The 14905-nt window shown below is 38.1% G+C and overlaps 1 protein-coding gene across 1 annotated transcript in view; it reads right to left on the bottom strand.

The window, feature by feature from the left end:
- Positions 1-579: 579 nt before the first annotated feature.
- Positions 580-14905, bottom strand: part of CHST9 (carbohydrate sulfotransferase 9) — a 295944-nt gene continuing 281618 nt past the window's right edge. Inside the window, exon 4 of the mRNA XM_036741794.1 lies at positions 580-1668. Within this exon, the coding sequence (XP_036597689.1) occupies positions 580-1668 (1089 nt within the window). The remainder of the gene's footprint in view (positions 1669-14905) is intronic.

The raw sequence follows: 14905 nt of genomic DNA on the forward strand, positions 1-14905 counted from the left end.
GCTGCTAAATATACAAAGCCATAGCCTTGTCTGGTTTTCCTGCTACATTCTCATATTGTATATCATATAATACATTCTAATCTAAATTAAAATGCTTAGGTACAAAATATCATTTCAAAATTGATTTATCATTGCAACTGATAGGAAAGCTTTGAGTGAGTTACAAAACTGTCCAGTGGTTTAACATGCCACAGACAGTAAAAAATAAATCCATGCACTTTAGACAATGGATCCTAGAAACCAACAAAAACCCATGCTATTTTAGATGCTTTTGAATTACAAGAGTGCTGTTTTAGCTAATGCAACAGCTGGCTATGTTATTGCTTCCACACTATAATCCATAATGCAAAAATAGCTCTTTTCCAGACATTTTCAAGCCATTCAAGTTGTTTACATATCTCCTTTATGTGATTTTCCTATAATTTTGTGCCAATTGGTGTCAAATTATTTGACAAAATTTCCATTTAGTCAAGACAACTGAATTAGTTCCATTTCTTCAATACAGAGAACTAAGGTGAAGATATAGTTACCTATCTGAGCACATTATCATTAGCAAGGGAAAGGGTTACTGGATACCAGCTATACAAATGGTGTTGTATAATTAAACATCAAATAGTCCAGGTAATAAAAATCATAAATCAATTGTCTCTCCATAGTGGACAAGTCCTTCAAATATTGTCTTACAACGTCTGCGTTGGTCCTTTCATCAGAAGAGTGTCTGTCCTTAAAGTTTGGAAATTTTAGTCCTCTTGGAGCACCAATCAGCTGCAAGAAGTAATTGGCATCTTCCTCCAAAGTTTCAAATTTCCCTACAAAATCATAGTTGATCAAACAAGGATAGCAGAGTTTACTGACCCTTTCCCAGTGAATGTCCATTCCTACTGGGCGGTGGGAATCCAGCAAATAGTGGATAAACTCTTTGAATTTTACACCGGATCCGTTGTTTATTTTTTCTTCACATGCATTGGGTCGATATTTCTTAATAATTGCCTTTCCAAATACCGGATGGTAGTAGCTGTTTGGATGTTCAAACTTATCCCTAAATGCAGAAACTAACCTTTCCATGGGATCACGAACAAAAACAGCTTTGGTGTAAGTATTTAAACGGGTATATATCCCTTTCAAATCAAAGCTATCTAGCTTCTTCAAATGTTTCCCATAGTGCACAGCATTATGAGTAATATTATAGGCAGAAGAGGCTAGGCCATTCAGCACCATGAGAATTCTTTTCCAGTTAGAACAGCCAGCCTTAGGTACTTCACAATAGAGGATTTTGTGTCTATCTTCCACATAGATTCTGGATACCATGTGAAAAAGATGGGATTGGGCACGGTTCCCACCCCCATATTTCTTACAAAAATCCTGAAGGAAAGCTCTCCTTTTTTCTTGAGCTGCATCAGTTTTCTTCCATTTGTCACCTCTGATTAAACTCTTATTCAAAGGGCGAGTGTCCAATGGCCAAGTTATTTGGTTAAACTTCTTGAAAAGAGACTTGGTTACTTGATGCTGCTCATACGACTTGCCATTTGGTGAGTCTATTGTCTCACTTGATGCCTGAGCACCTCCTTTTAAGTGGCGGACCTCACTCAGGGACCCAGAGAATGTCTTAGTAATAATAAAACTCTCATTGTTTTGCTTCAGCTCCCCTAGAATCTGGAGCTTGGAATCCTGTTAAAACACAAAATGAGAAATTATTAGAATATGACCATGAATGTGACTGCATTTATAGTGAATTAGGCAAATTTGTTTCAAAACTCACTGTAGACAACGGGTTTCATGTAAGCTATCAAAGTCACTTGGTATTTATTTCATGAACTGCCTCTATTCAATTTCATCAGAAGACTAACATATACTCATAAATTTGGTGATCACCCCTATGCAAACGATTCTCTCTCTTTAAAGCTCAGTCTTATATTTCCAACTGCCTGCTGGGCATATTTATTTGGATTGTTCCATTAGTACCTCAAATTCAACGTGTCCAAACTGAGTTAGGTCTGTTAACTTCTGGAATGATGCATCTATGTATTGATAAATCTTTGTATATCCACAGTATTAAACTAGGCACACAGAAGGGATCCAATAAATAACTGTTGAACAACTGAATTTCATGAGATAACAAGCCAGGCTGCACAATTATGAGATCAAAGAAAACAAGTTAAGATCCATTTAATGATGGATGAGAGAATAATACAAAACATCAAAAGAATGCATTGTAGTCTTGCTGTACAGAGAGAAAATCTACCTCAGGAATATACTGAGTAGCTCTGAATGAGTGGTTTGCCCTGGGGTAGTAATCTGCACCAAATTTGGCTAGGAGGGCCGTGAATTGTATTGAATTTACACGAGCATTCACGTGCAAATCTCTCATGAATAATACACAACTCAAACTCTTAATCACATGTACGTGTGTGAATCTCCTGTTTTCTCTAGTGTGTCCTGATTCCTTGTGATGAAAAATAATTCTGTGTTGAACAAAAAACATTTGAGAACCACTGCTTGAAACCTTTCTTGGAAGGGTATTCATTTTCCTCCTCCATCACTTATTCTGAGCCATCTAACTCATACCATGCTTCAGTACCATGCTTCATAATGTTTCTGTGCTGCTAGAGAGGCAGCAGAGGGTATGGATGGATAACTGGCTTAGGAGTAAGGAGGATCTGGGTTCAGGTCTTACCTCTGAAACATGCTGGCTGTATGACCTTAGACAGGTCACTTACCCTCTAAGTGATCTAAGCAACTCTTTAACACTACAATTTGGAGAGAAGGTAGCAACCCCTTTTGGCAGAGAGAGTTTTCTCATCTGGGGGTTCCTTACACCAGTCCTTCTTTTGTTGTTCTGTGAAAGCATTCCCTAATGATTATTGGATGATCCTGTTAGGATTTTGGATCCCTACTAAGGTGCAGGAATTCTCAAGATAACTGGGGTTTCAGGTTAGAATTCAAGAATCTTCTCTGAGTCACCACTGGATTTGTCTGTGATAGTTTTAAAGACATGTAAATAGGGCAAGCTTAACCTCTAGGGGTTCTAAGATGTGCTGTGGAAGTGCTAGGAGTAGGGAGACAATCCAATTGATATCCCCCAAGTTGCCCACCAAAGAAACTTAGGATCAGTAACAAAAGAAATATAATACTGGGTCTAGAAAGAAGCCTTCCTGAACATCTATACAATCAGTACATATGTCTTGTCCTTGGTCTTAAGTTCTGAGGATTCTTGAATATCTGAATTTCCAGGACCAGTCTTGGGTTTCCGGATCCCAAGTTAGAGATTCTCTTTTCTGAAGGTCACACATTATCTTTGAGGGAAGATGCTTTAAATTTGTGTTACAAAAACAAAACAGACAAACAAAAATTGCTTTTGTGTAATGTAAACACTGGTCAGTATGTCTAGAATTTCTTTTGTATCTGTATTTCCTCCTACAAACGTGCTGATATTGGTCATTTTAGAATATTCTCCAGAATGAAGAGTGCCAGTTTTTGTAATGCTGTACTGAGCTTTGGATTGAATAAATTTCAAAGAATGCTTATGTGCTGAACATTCACTGTCTTAAGCCCTGGGCAAGACACAGAGATTAGGATGTAGTCCTCTTGGGGAGTTTACGTTCTAATAAGGGAGGATGACACAGAGAAAACTACAATACAAAGTGATGCTTAATAAGTTCATTAGAGAGGAGCAAACCAAGTGCTATTCCAGGTCCAAACATTTCTACTGAGAAATGGGATGAAGTCTTCATGAAGGAGATGACGTTGGGAATGATCTTTAAAGGATACACATGATAGAAATAGAACATGGTCCTGGGATTTCATTGACATAGGGAACTACTGGGTTGGTAAACTCTCTGTATCAATGCAGGTCAGCAACTTTTCTGTAACTTATCATCACACAGCCAGCATGTTTCAGAGGTGGGTCTTGAGTCCAGGCCTTCCTTTTCACTGCTACATTGCTGCATATGCCTTAAATCAGGGCTGTCCAAAATGTAGCCAGTGGGTGGCATGCAGACCCCAGTGCCATTTATGTGGCCCGCCTACAAGCATAAAAATTTACATAAATGCTTTAGTAAAGGAAGCAGAAGTACCACAGAGCTCTCACTAAAATGGCAAATCAAAGTATATTGTCTATTGCTTCAATAAAAACCTAAGGTTGGACAGCCCTGATTTAAATGATAGGGCAAAGTTCAAATTGGTAGAAATGTAGGTGGGGGTAGGGATGGGACAGGAGGGGAAGATTATTATGGACTTAAGGCATAATATAAAAAAAGGGTACCAAGGAGGAACATTGTGCGAAATCTGTGGTAGAAGAAAATGGTAAATACTCTAGACTCTAGCATAGGATATATGAAAGGGAGAACTAGGGAATAAAGGTTAAGAAAGAGAAAGAAATAAAAAAATTAAGATAAAAGAGTAATAAAGACTTTGGGAACTAAGAGTAAAGTGATTTTTACCTACCCACAAGCTCTCATTCTTGGCACATTCTAAGACTATTCCAATTTAGCACTCTTTATCGAATGAGACTGTTTGTACATGTTGGTTCAATGCGCTGATTTGTATGGCTTTTCTCTTGGATGTGAGGAATTAAGCTGTGATTTTACAATTATTCTTTTCATTCTGAAGTTAATTCCCCTATGGTTTTTTTTCCCTTGCAGTCAAAATGTTTGTTGTTCTCTAAGAAGCTTAAAATATGAAGGCCAGGGATGTAACCGAATGTGGAAAAATCAATGGCAAGTTTCTATTTAGTGTAGTGCTGTTACTCTGGATTGGCAAGACCATCAGAGACTGAAAACAAATAGAGCATCACTACATCTAGACAAATAAGTCCTTTCTTCAAGCAGTTCAATATATTTTATAGATTTATCATTACAAATTCCCTCTAAGTTATATAGAAGAGGCAAGGCTATTCTTTTGCTTTCTCATTTACAGATGGCAACATTATGGCATAGACAGGTGAAATAACTTACTCAAGGAAATTTCCTCACAGTAAGTCAATGATGAAATCAGGACTACAGTTGGCTTCTCCCAAATTCAAGTCCTACATATTTCATTCGGCAGACCACATTCTTTCCACCACCACCTCCCCAGCCCCAATACATTATTTATGAGCAGCTGTAGTGTGTTAACATGAAATTCCTTCAATTTTAAGCTCCTATGGGAAGCTTTTCTTGATCCCTTAATGCTTAAACCTTCCATCTATTGATTATCCCCAATTTATCCTGTATATATCTTATTTAGACATAGCTATTTTTATGTTGTCTCTCCATGGGAGATTGTCGGCAACATGAGAGCAGGGACTGTCTTTTGCGTTTCTTTGTATCCTCAGTGATTATCACAGTGCCTAGAACATAGTAAGTGCTTAATAAATGCATACTGACTGACTGACGTGACAATGACTGATTCCATGAGGCATCCAATGGGCCTCAACTCAATACACTAAGATTTCCATTGGGTCAGGACTAAGGGCTACATAGTGCTTTCTTTGTGAGCCCCAAACCATTTCATAAACATTCACTTGATCCATTTTTAAAATTAAAAAAAAAACATTGGCCACAAAGCTAGGTAAGATATATAGGCCATAAAAGCACCATGTAGGCCCATCATTCTGAAATCAGAATGTTCTCATACACTCAGTGCTGGAATTCCATTGGTTACTTGAATCGGTAAACAGGGGAACGAAAGCCTATACCTTCAGTATATGGGTAATATGTCTTCAGAAGGATGGCTATTCCTCATTTTCTTGGTAAAAGTGCTTATTTAGTACCTGTCTTTTTGAGGGTACTGTGTTAAGTATTGTTGTAAATCAATTAGATAGACACAGTCCTTTTTTATGTGTGGTACTTCCCTTTTATTATGTGTACATTTTATTTCCTGAAAGGGGCTGGAAAAGGACATTTGTGCAAGCTACCCAGAGAAAATCAGCTTGAAGGGGAAGAGGACAGATCTGACAGGACCTGAGAAAAAAGCAACCCCTTTGAGGTAAAAGTACTGACTTATGGTAGAAATACATTGTTTCTCAGGAACTAATTTACATGTAACTTAAAAAATTTATAAAAAGCCTTTGATGTTTATTGCTCAGAAACTGTGAATCAAAGTATTATGGAAAATGCATATTGACGATCTGTGGCATATCTGACAGAAATGTGGACTTTAGATTTCTTAACCTAAGATAGAGGTGGAGTACTATGCATGACTACTTTGAGACAGGAGAGAAAGAAGCTGTCAGGAGAAGTCAGAATAGAAGATTTAGGATGAGAAGCTAGGAAATTAGAAGGTAGAAGCTGATATTAGAAGCTACATACAGAAGCCAGAAGACAAAAGCTGATGGAGTTGGCAAACTGATAGAGTTGAGAAGTCACAGAAGCAAAGAGACAGAGCAGAGACAGAAGAAAATAACAATGGCTGCTTTGAGTTGAGACAAGCTCTACAGCTGGTATGGGGAACTGATCTGATTGAAGAAAAGCTTTGGTGTTGGGGGCTGATTGGAGAAAGCAGAAGTGCCTGCTATTTGAAGAGCTGATTGGGAAAAGGTTGTCTTGTTCTTTCTAGGACCATCTCCTGTTTGAGAGAATTTAGAGGCTCTCCTACATTTCTTTCTATTACCTTCTATTATTCAAGAAGGGTAACTCGTTAAATTCCACAGAGCAGATCTGAAACACCCACAATGTGACAGGTACTATGTAAACGCTATACAAATATCATCTCATTTGAATCTCACAACAGGAGGGTAAAATAGGAGGTAAGTGCTATTAATATTTCCATTTTACATTTGAGGAAACTGAGACAGAGGTTAAATGACTTGCCCAGGGTCACACAGCTCAGTAAGTGTCTGAGGGCAGATCCTTGTCTTAAGGAAATGGCTTTTCACTGAAAGAGAGTGTAATGTCCTGTCAAAGAGAGCAGTCCCGAAAAGTTGTGCAGATCCCAGGCTTAAGACTCTTTGCCAAAACTTCTAAATTCTACTTTAATGTTCCAGAAATAGCAGAGAAGTAGCTTTATCCAGTAGGACACCAGGTCCAAAAGATGAGCATTCCCATCCAGAAAGTGACATATGGTAATATGGTAGATTGGTCTCTAAGGAGACCAAAGACATCAAGGCCTGCAATTGTGAGTTGGCCCAGATGTTTGGGTTTCCCTACTGTTGTATCTCATTTCTGGGCTGATGTAAGTTTATACCCACTCTTCCCAGCGTGCATTTGTGGGAGAGTGTGATCAAGGTTTATGGGTAGAGTGTTATGTTACGATTATTATTGTTTTAAATTTTTCATGGTTAATATTTGGAATATAGGTATTAATTACCTCTTTAAAACTTCCCCTATTGTTTAGCACAAAACACCCTCAAATGTGTCTTATTTCCTATTTAAACTGTTTGTTTTACTGTATACAGTTCCCAGCCCCTCTGGATCTTCTCAACTTTAATAACACTGTATTTCATTTGATACTGGCAGTTATAATTTTCTCGCTCGGGATGGGGTATTTATTTCAGGCGAATGACACAACCTGGCTTCTTGAAGAAGTCAATCCCTTATGCCTTCTGAACATCTAAAAATTGTCCAATTAAACAACAACAACACAACAACTGTGGATAGTGTAAAGAGACAGGCTTCTTCATCATAAAATAATAGAATTCTTCAGGTTGTAGATTAGAAAAACATATAAATTAAATAAGCATTTTCACTTTGTGTAAGCAAAGGGTTGAGTTGAACTTACTATCAGACGAACTGTCCCACCCAACTTCTGTTACTAGGCCTCTGATTATTCCCCAGGGAAACCTCAGTATCATCTTTTGTGGTTGTTATCGTTCAGTCGCTTTTCAGTTGTGTCTGATTCTGTGTGGTCCCATTTAGGTTTTTCTTGGCAAAGAAACTGCAGTGGTTTGCCAGTTCCTTTTCTAGCTCATTTTATAAATGAGGAAACTGAGGCAAACAGGGTGAAGTGAGTTGCCAAGGGTCACATAACTAGTAAGTATCTGAGGCCAGATTTAAACTTGAGAGGATGAGTCATCCTGACTCCAAGCCTGGTACTCTATCCACAGCACCCCCTAAGTGCCCCAGTATCATCTTTTACTTCCATTTTAAAGGTCCTATATCAAGGCAACCAGTCCTTTTGAATTTTCCTTAAAAAGTTCTTTTTTGTTCTTGGTCCTTCTCCATTTTCAGTGTCATTACCCTAGACTAGAGCCTTAATACTTTCTGCCTATTCAATATGAATACATCTTTCTGAAATATCACTTTCATAATAACACTCCCAAACTCAAAGAACTTTAAGACTTCCTACCTCCTAATCCTGGATGATACCTGACTGTTTCCTAAGGGCACCACGGCCATTGTGACTCTCTGTACTTAGCTCACAAGGTTAGGACAATAAATGGGCATACCTCTTGCTTCTCTCTGATAGTCCCAGACCATCTCTCTACCAGGATCCCCTCAAATACTTTTCCTGTTCTGAGGCCCATACAGTTTGATTGCTCTCATCACCACCTTGCTATCATCGGCTAACCAAGTCATACTACCACCTTGTTCACTATCTTCTTACTTTGCTCATGGTCTTCCTTTCCATTCTACATTTACCATTCTTGGAGACTTCAATAGTCCTCGTGAAAGCTAGCATTATAATTATTCAACTTCATGAAGCTCATTGAGCTCATTCCTCACTTCAACCCTACACCAACAGGGTCATATCTTAAGCCTCGCTTTTTAAAATTATATGACTTCCAAGATCTAGACATAGAACGTTGAAATTTTACTCTCTGACCACAAATTCCTATCCTTCCACCTCTCCAACTCACTGCCAAGAAACCTATTCTTTGTCTTTATTGTGGCTTTAATTCGTGACAATCTACCAATCAACAAGCATTTATTAAGGACTAACTGCATGACATGTACTGTGCTGGGCACTGGAGATAAAAATACAAAGAATAATACAGTCTCTTACCTCATCCCTTTTCTCCCACTCTGGTACCTCACTTGTCTTGATTGACTTCAGTGGGCTGCCATATTATTGCTCCATTAACAATTATCCTTGAATCTTTTGCCCTCATATTTCTGATCTGAAAATTCTCAACTCTGGATAAGCCTCCCTATCTTATTTCTCCACTTCTCCTCCAGCTAAGCCCAGTTGGAGAAAGGAATGAAAAGAGCTGATTTTGTCCTCTGCACATTCATGACACCATCTCAGATGGACACTTGTTGCTGTTTACCAATATTGTATGTAGTGTAGTTTCATGAAAAAAATACTGGATTTGTAGTTACAGGACCTGGGTTTGGATTTTGCCCCTGTAACAAGCTAGCTATATGACCTAAGGTCATTTGACTTCCCAGAGTCCCAGTTTACTCCCCTGTAAAGTTAGGTGGTTGGATTAGACTCAGGGGTGGGGAATCTGTGGCCTTGACACCATCTAGGTCCTCAAGTGTGGCCTTTCGCAGTTTGGATTCAGCCAAGCTGCACTTGAGGACCTAGAGGACCTCATATGGCCTTGAGACCACAGGTTCCTCCCTCCTGGAGTAGATAGTCAGTAAAGTACCTTCTAGCTCTAAATCCCATGAATCTTCTACTCCACCCTTATCTCTTTCCCCACAGTGAATATTCCAATTCTTTTCTCCGCTCCTCTGTACCAACTGTGGCACCTCCCCTTACACTTATAGAAGATGACTTAGCCTCCTACTTCACTGAGAAGATTGGTACCATTCAATGACAACTCATTTGGCTTATCTCTTCTGTATCTCAAACCTCCTCAGTGTCTTCATTCTCTCTCTACTCCCCTCCAATGACTGGAGATTTCCCTATTATTACTGTGGCTAATTCCTGTACCTATGCTCTTAATCCCAAGCCTTCCAACCTCCACAAGAGCCTGCTGGAGGCCAGCCATCCCTGCTCTCTCATGAATCTTCATTCTTTCTATCACTACTGGCTCCTTCCCACCTGCCTATGAACATGGAACTTTGTTGTTGTTGTGTAGTCATTTTCCACTTGTGTCTGACTCTTCATGACCCCTCTGGGGGTTTTCTTGGCAAAGATACTTCAGCGATTTGCCATTTCCTTCTCCAGCTCATTTTACAGACGAAGAAACTAAGGCAAACAGGGTTAAGTGACTTGCCCAGGATCACACAGCTAGGAAATGTCTGAGGTCAAACTTGAACTCAGGTCTTTCTGACTGAAGGCTTGGCACTTTATCCACTGCACTACCTAGTGAACTAGACCTCACAGTCCTGGGAAAAAGATTCTCTAAAAATTTGCCTTGAACTTTTAATGCCAAGTAGCACAGTCTTGTTTTTTTCTTCTCCTTCAGTGCTAAAATCCTTGACAAGCTGTCTATTCCTATACCCCCATTTCCTCACTATTCACTATTTACTTTCTCTTCAATCCTTTGCAAATAAGCTAGCAGCCACATAGTACTTTAAATTTTGCAAATATTTTTACAAATATTATCTCATTTCTTCCTCACAATGACTCTGTCAGGTACTATTATTATCTTCATTTTAGAAATGAGGAAACCGAGACATAAGTGACTTGCCCAAAATCATACACCTAATTGTTTGAGGCAGAGTTTGAACTCAGGTCTTCCTGACTCCAGGTCCAGTGATCTATCTACTACTCCCTACTGGCAATCTTGTTTTTGCCTCGACATAAGAGCAACTTTCTTTCTCTTTGGGAAGAAAATGACATCTTAATTGTAAAATGCAATGGCTTCATTTCAGTCTTTATCATCCTTCACCTCTGTAGCTTTTGATATTGTTGACCACCTCCTCCAGATGGATATTCAGAGACACCACATTCTCTTGGTTCTCTTTTTGTATCTCTAACCATTTCTTTTCTTTGTTGGCTCCTCATACTTTCCTCAAACCTAAATGTGGGTGTTCATTAAGGGACTATTCTTAGCATTTTCTTCTCTATACTTTCTCCCTTGGCAATCTCATTCACTCCCATAGCTTCAACTACCACCTCTATATCAACGGCTTGCAAATCTATGCATCTAGTATTGATCTCTCTTTTGAGTTCCCATTTCAAACTACCTAAAGGATCTTCTTTAGCAGGATACCACACTGGTATAATCAATCTTCACAAGTCTAAAATTAAGCTTATTTTTTCTTAACCTATTCATTCTTCTGACTTCATTATTTTCTGCCATTTTTCAAGTTTCCCATATTTGAAACCTTGGAGTTATCTCTGATTCTCCCCTCTTTCTCACACCTAATATATGACTAGATAGATTTGATTCTCCCTTGGCAATGTTCATCCTCACCTTTCTATTCCAATCCCTAGAAAGATGCTCATTACCTTCTACCCAGATTGTGATAGCTTCCTTATAATTCATCTTGCTTCTTGTTGTTTCTTCCATTACTTTCACTTCATTCTGCTTACTTTTACAGAATTAATCTTTTTTATGCATAGATTTGGTCATGTCATCCCTCTCTTGAAAAAATTCTTGAGTGGCTCTCTACTCTCTGGGTCAAGTTCATATTTCCCTTCGAGGCACTCACATTCCACAGTCTGTTTTCACTCTATTTTTCCAACCTCATTGTCAAATTACTTTCTCTGTGCTCCAGACAAAAAGGACTTCTTCCTGCCCCCAGAAATCAGACTATACACTCAAGAACTTTTGCTTTTGATCACCCAAGTTTCCTTTCATAGCATCTCCTTCTCCATTTTTGCTTAATGAATTGCTGCCCACTCTTTACCACCCAAATCAAATATAATATGCTCCAGGAAGTCTTCCTTGGTTCCTTCTGCTAATGTGGCTTTGCCACCTTGACCTCATAGGGTGCTGTTTTGTAACTCTCTAATGTGCTTATCATATAATGTTGTATATTATAGATATCTGTGTTGGTATGTTGCCCTGATACTAGACAGGTAAGCTCCCTGGGCAGAGAGACTATACAGAATGTTGTAGTTGGTAGGAGAACTTGATGTGGAGTCAGAGCACCTGGGTTTGAATGCTGGTCCTGCCATTTACCCTCTGTTATCCCAGGTACCCTCTTTGGGCTTCAGTTTACTTATTTGTGAAATGAGAAGGTTGGACCAAATCATCTTTAACGCCCACTCCAGCTCTAAAACTATGACTCCAAGTATCTATCCATAGTGGTCTGAAAGCAAAAAGGTGCTTAATAAGAACTTGTATTGTACATATTGCATTCTTAAAGAAATTATTCTGCCTGGCTGTTAAAACTTGATCTCTCTAATCTCACTTCTATCATTCAGTAGGATACCATATACACTCTAGTCATGTTGGTTTTTTAACATTCTATCAAATTAGTGCCTATTTCTGCCTCTGTGCATTTCCTCATGCTGTTGCCCCTGTTAAAGTTGCCTTTCCTAGTCAATTCAGATCCCATCTATCATTCAAACTCTAGCTAAAAATCTCTTCCATGAAACTCTGCCAAGCCTTTGCTGATCTTTTTCCCCAGAAACTTGGCAACTCTGATAGTCTGTATCAGGCCAATTGGCTGGTAGCCAAACTCTACTTTGCGCTCCAAATTGTAGCTGTTTATATTCAATCTTGTCTTTCCAATTAGATTGTAAGATCTTAGAGGGAAGGAACCATGCTCCAAAGTTTTAGGCACTTTGTAGGCACTTAATAGATACTTGCAGATTGTTTAAGAGTCAATTCTATGAGCTTGTTCCTTCAGTGTTCGAATAACATGAAGAAAAGTGATTACTAGCCCCTCTTCATCAAGATGAAAACCAATGTGCAATATATTAATTTTATCCAAGATAACCAGATGAGGCTTTATTGTAATCTCTTTCTCTTTTGCTGAGATAATTTCACTTGTTTTTGAGTTTATGAGGCCATAAGTGGTTCCCATCTGTTGATGAACATATTTCTAAGAGCCATTTAGTCTCAAGTACGGAATACTTGGGGGTAGGTTAAATTATAACTTTTATATTAAGTGCCATATTAGTAAGAGAACAAGAATTGGAAGCATGTGTTCAGTTTCAGTCTTTCATTTTCAAGGCTTAAGTCAGGCAAAGAATTAATTTCATTTGTTTACAAAGTGGATTATGCCTAACAAAATCTATTTTGTTTATAGTAATATTTTAGTCAATCCATTGTTTCAGAAAATAAGAACAATCTGATTGGTTAATTATTCAATATAGTAAATTACATTATTTCATATCCATGAAACATTGGCCTAATTTAATTAGCAAATAATAGCATGATGAAAATATTCCTTTTTACAACATTTTTAAAGCTAGGCACATTACACTGATGGAACAGTGAAAAATCTTGTTTATTTCATTGTCTTTTGATGGTAGACCACAGGATGTAACACACCACTTCTGTGGACGTTGAACTGTGTCCACATTAAGAACAATAGAAATGAGGCAGGTTTCATTGGGATCTTATGCTGGAACACAGAATTCTCTCTTTTTGTTTATGGTTACATTAAATTTTCTTTCCCAGAAATACATCGCCTGACATAGTCTTGATAAAAAAATCACAGTGCTAAATGAAATTTATTTTCCCTTCAAATTTGATACGGAAAAATCATCATTGTCTCTACTTTTCCTATGGAAAGATAATTAACAAGAGATTTGATTCAATTTAATCTAATTGAACAAATTAGGCACTTATATGTACGAGGCACTGTGCTAGGAGTGATGAAGAGGAGAAAAAGACAAATAAGATAGAGTTCTGTGCCTTCATGGAACATACAACCTCATGGGTGGAGTGAATAAAACAGTTTTACAAATAACCACGATACAAAGGAGAACATGATATGACCCACAAGAAGGGCACAATATGCTAAGGGGGGTATAGAGGAGGTAGCAATCACATCTGGTTCAGAGAATCATAAATAAAAGATAAATTTGAGATGAGTCTTGAAGAATGGTAAGATTTTGAAGGGCAGATGAAAGGGAACAAGCAAAGACTTTGAAGCAAGCATGTGTGTTTAGTCAACAGTGAGCAGTCTAATTTGGTTGGAATGTAGAGTTTACATGGAGAGTGGAGAGAGTTCAGGGTAGAAAGGAGTGTGGTATCATACTGTGAAGGATCTTGCATGCCAGGATGAGGAATTTAGAATTAATTGGGTAGATGATGTGGAGCCCATCAAATTTTTTTTGATGAAAGAAGTGACATAAGTGACATGACTGGGACTATACCTTAGGAAATCTAAAATTTTATGTATATTTACATACACACATACATATATTTTTCTCAGTCACTACTTGGATTTTACAAAGTTGATCTGATCTTTCTTAGTCTAATTTTTCAAGGATCAATAATCTAATTGGTGTAAGTACTCTCTGCATCAAGGAGACCTCTCCACATCTTTGTTTATGGTTGTCATAAGTTGCTGCGACTGAAAAAAATCATTACCAAGTGACCACTTTTCTGGTCATGAGTCTCTATGAAGTGAGCAAAGCTGACTCTTTGATAACAGACATGTAATCTGCTGCTGGGTGTGTACTGGGTGATTTTCTGGTTTGGTTGTTGTATTGTTCAGTCAGGCAAGGTGCGGTAGCTAGGTAAGGGTAGGAGAAATATCTGAAGAGAAGAAAGAAGGTACACTTAGAATACTAGAATCTTAAAGGTGAAGAAACTTTAAATATCATGTAACCCAAGCCCTTTATTTTACTGAGGATGAAACTGAAATTACTGAATATGTATGCGTATCCATGTTCAAGAACATGCCCAAGAATTTAAAAGCATTTCAAAAAGTGAAATAAATGGAAATCCCTGGAATCTCATCTAAGGTAATTTTCCTTTCCCAAAAAGGAAATAACAAACTATAAAGATAAAACCTTTTGGTAGTCTCTGCTATGTGCTGAAAATTTCCACTAGGATTTCAGATAAGAATGTGAAAGAAGTAAAAATTAGAATTGAAATGGTCACCTCTACCCTCTGATATGCCACCAAACATTCTCTGAATAAACATCCATGGTGTCTCCTTTTGGTATTCTAGAAAAGTATCCATAA

This window comes from Trichosurus vulpecula, chromosome 1 (assembly GCF_011100635.1).
Source record: "Trichosurus vulpecula isolate mTriVul1 chromosome 1, mTriVul1.pri, whole genome shotgun sequence".
Taxonomy (NCBI): domain Eukaryota; kingdom Metazoa; phylum Chordata; class Mammalia; order Diprotodontia; family Phalangeridae; genus Trichosurus; species Trichosurus vulpecula.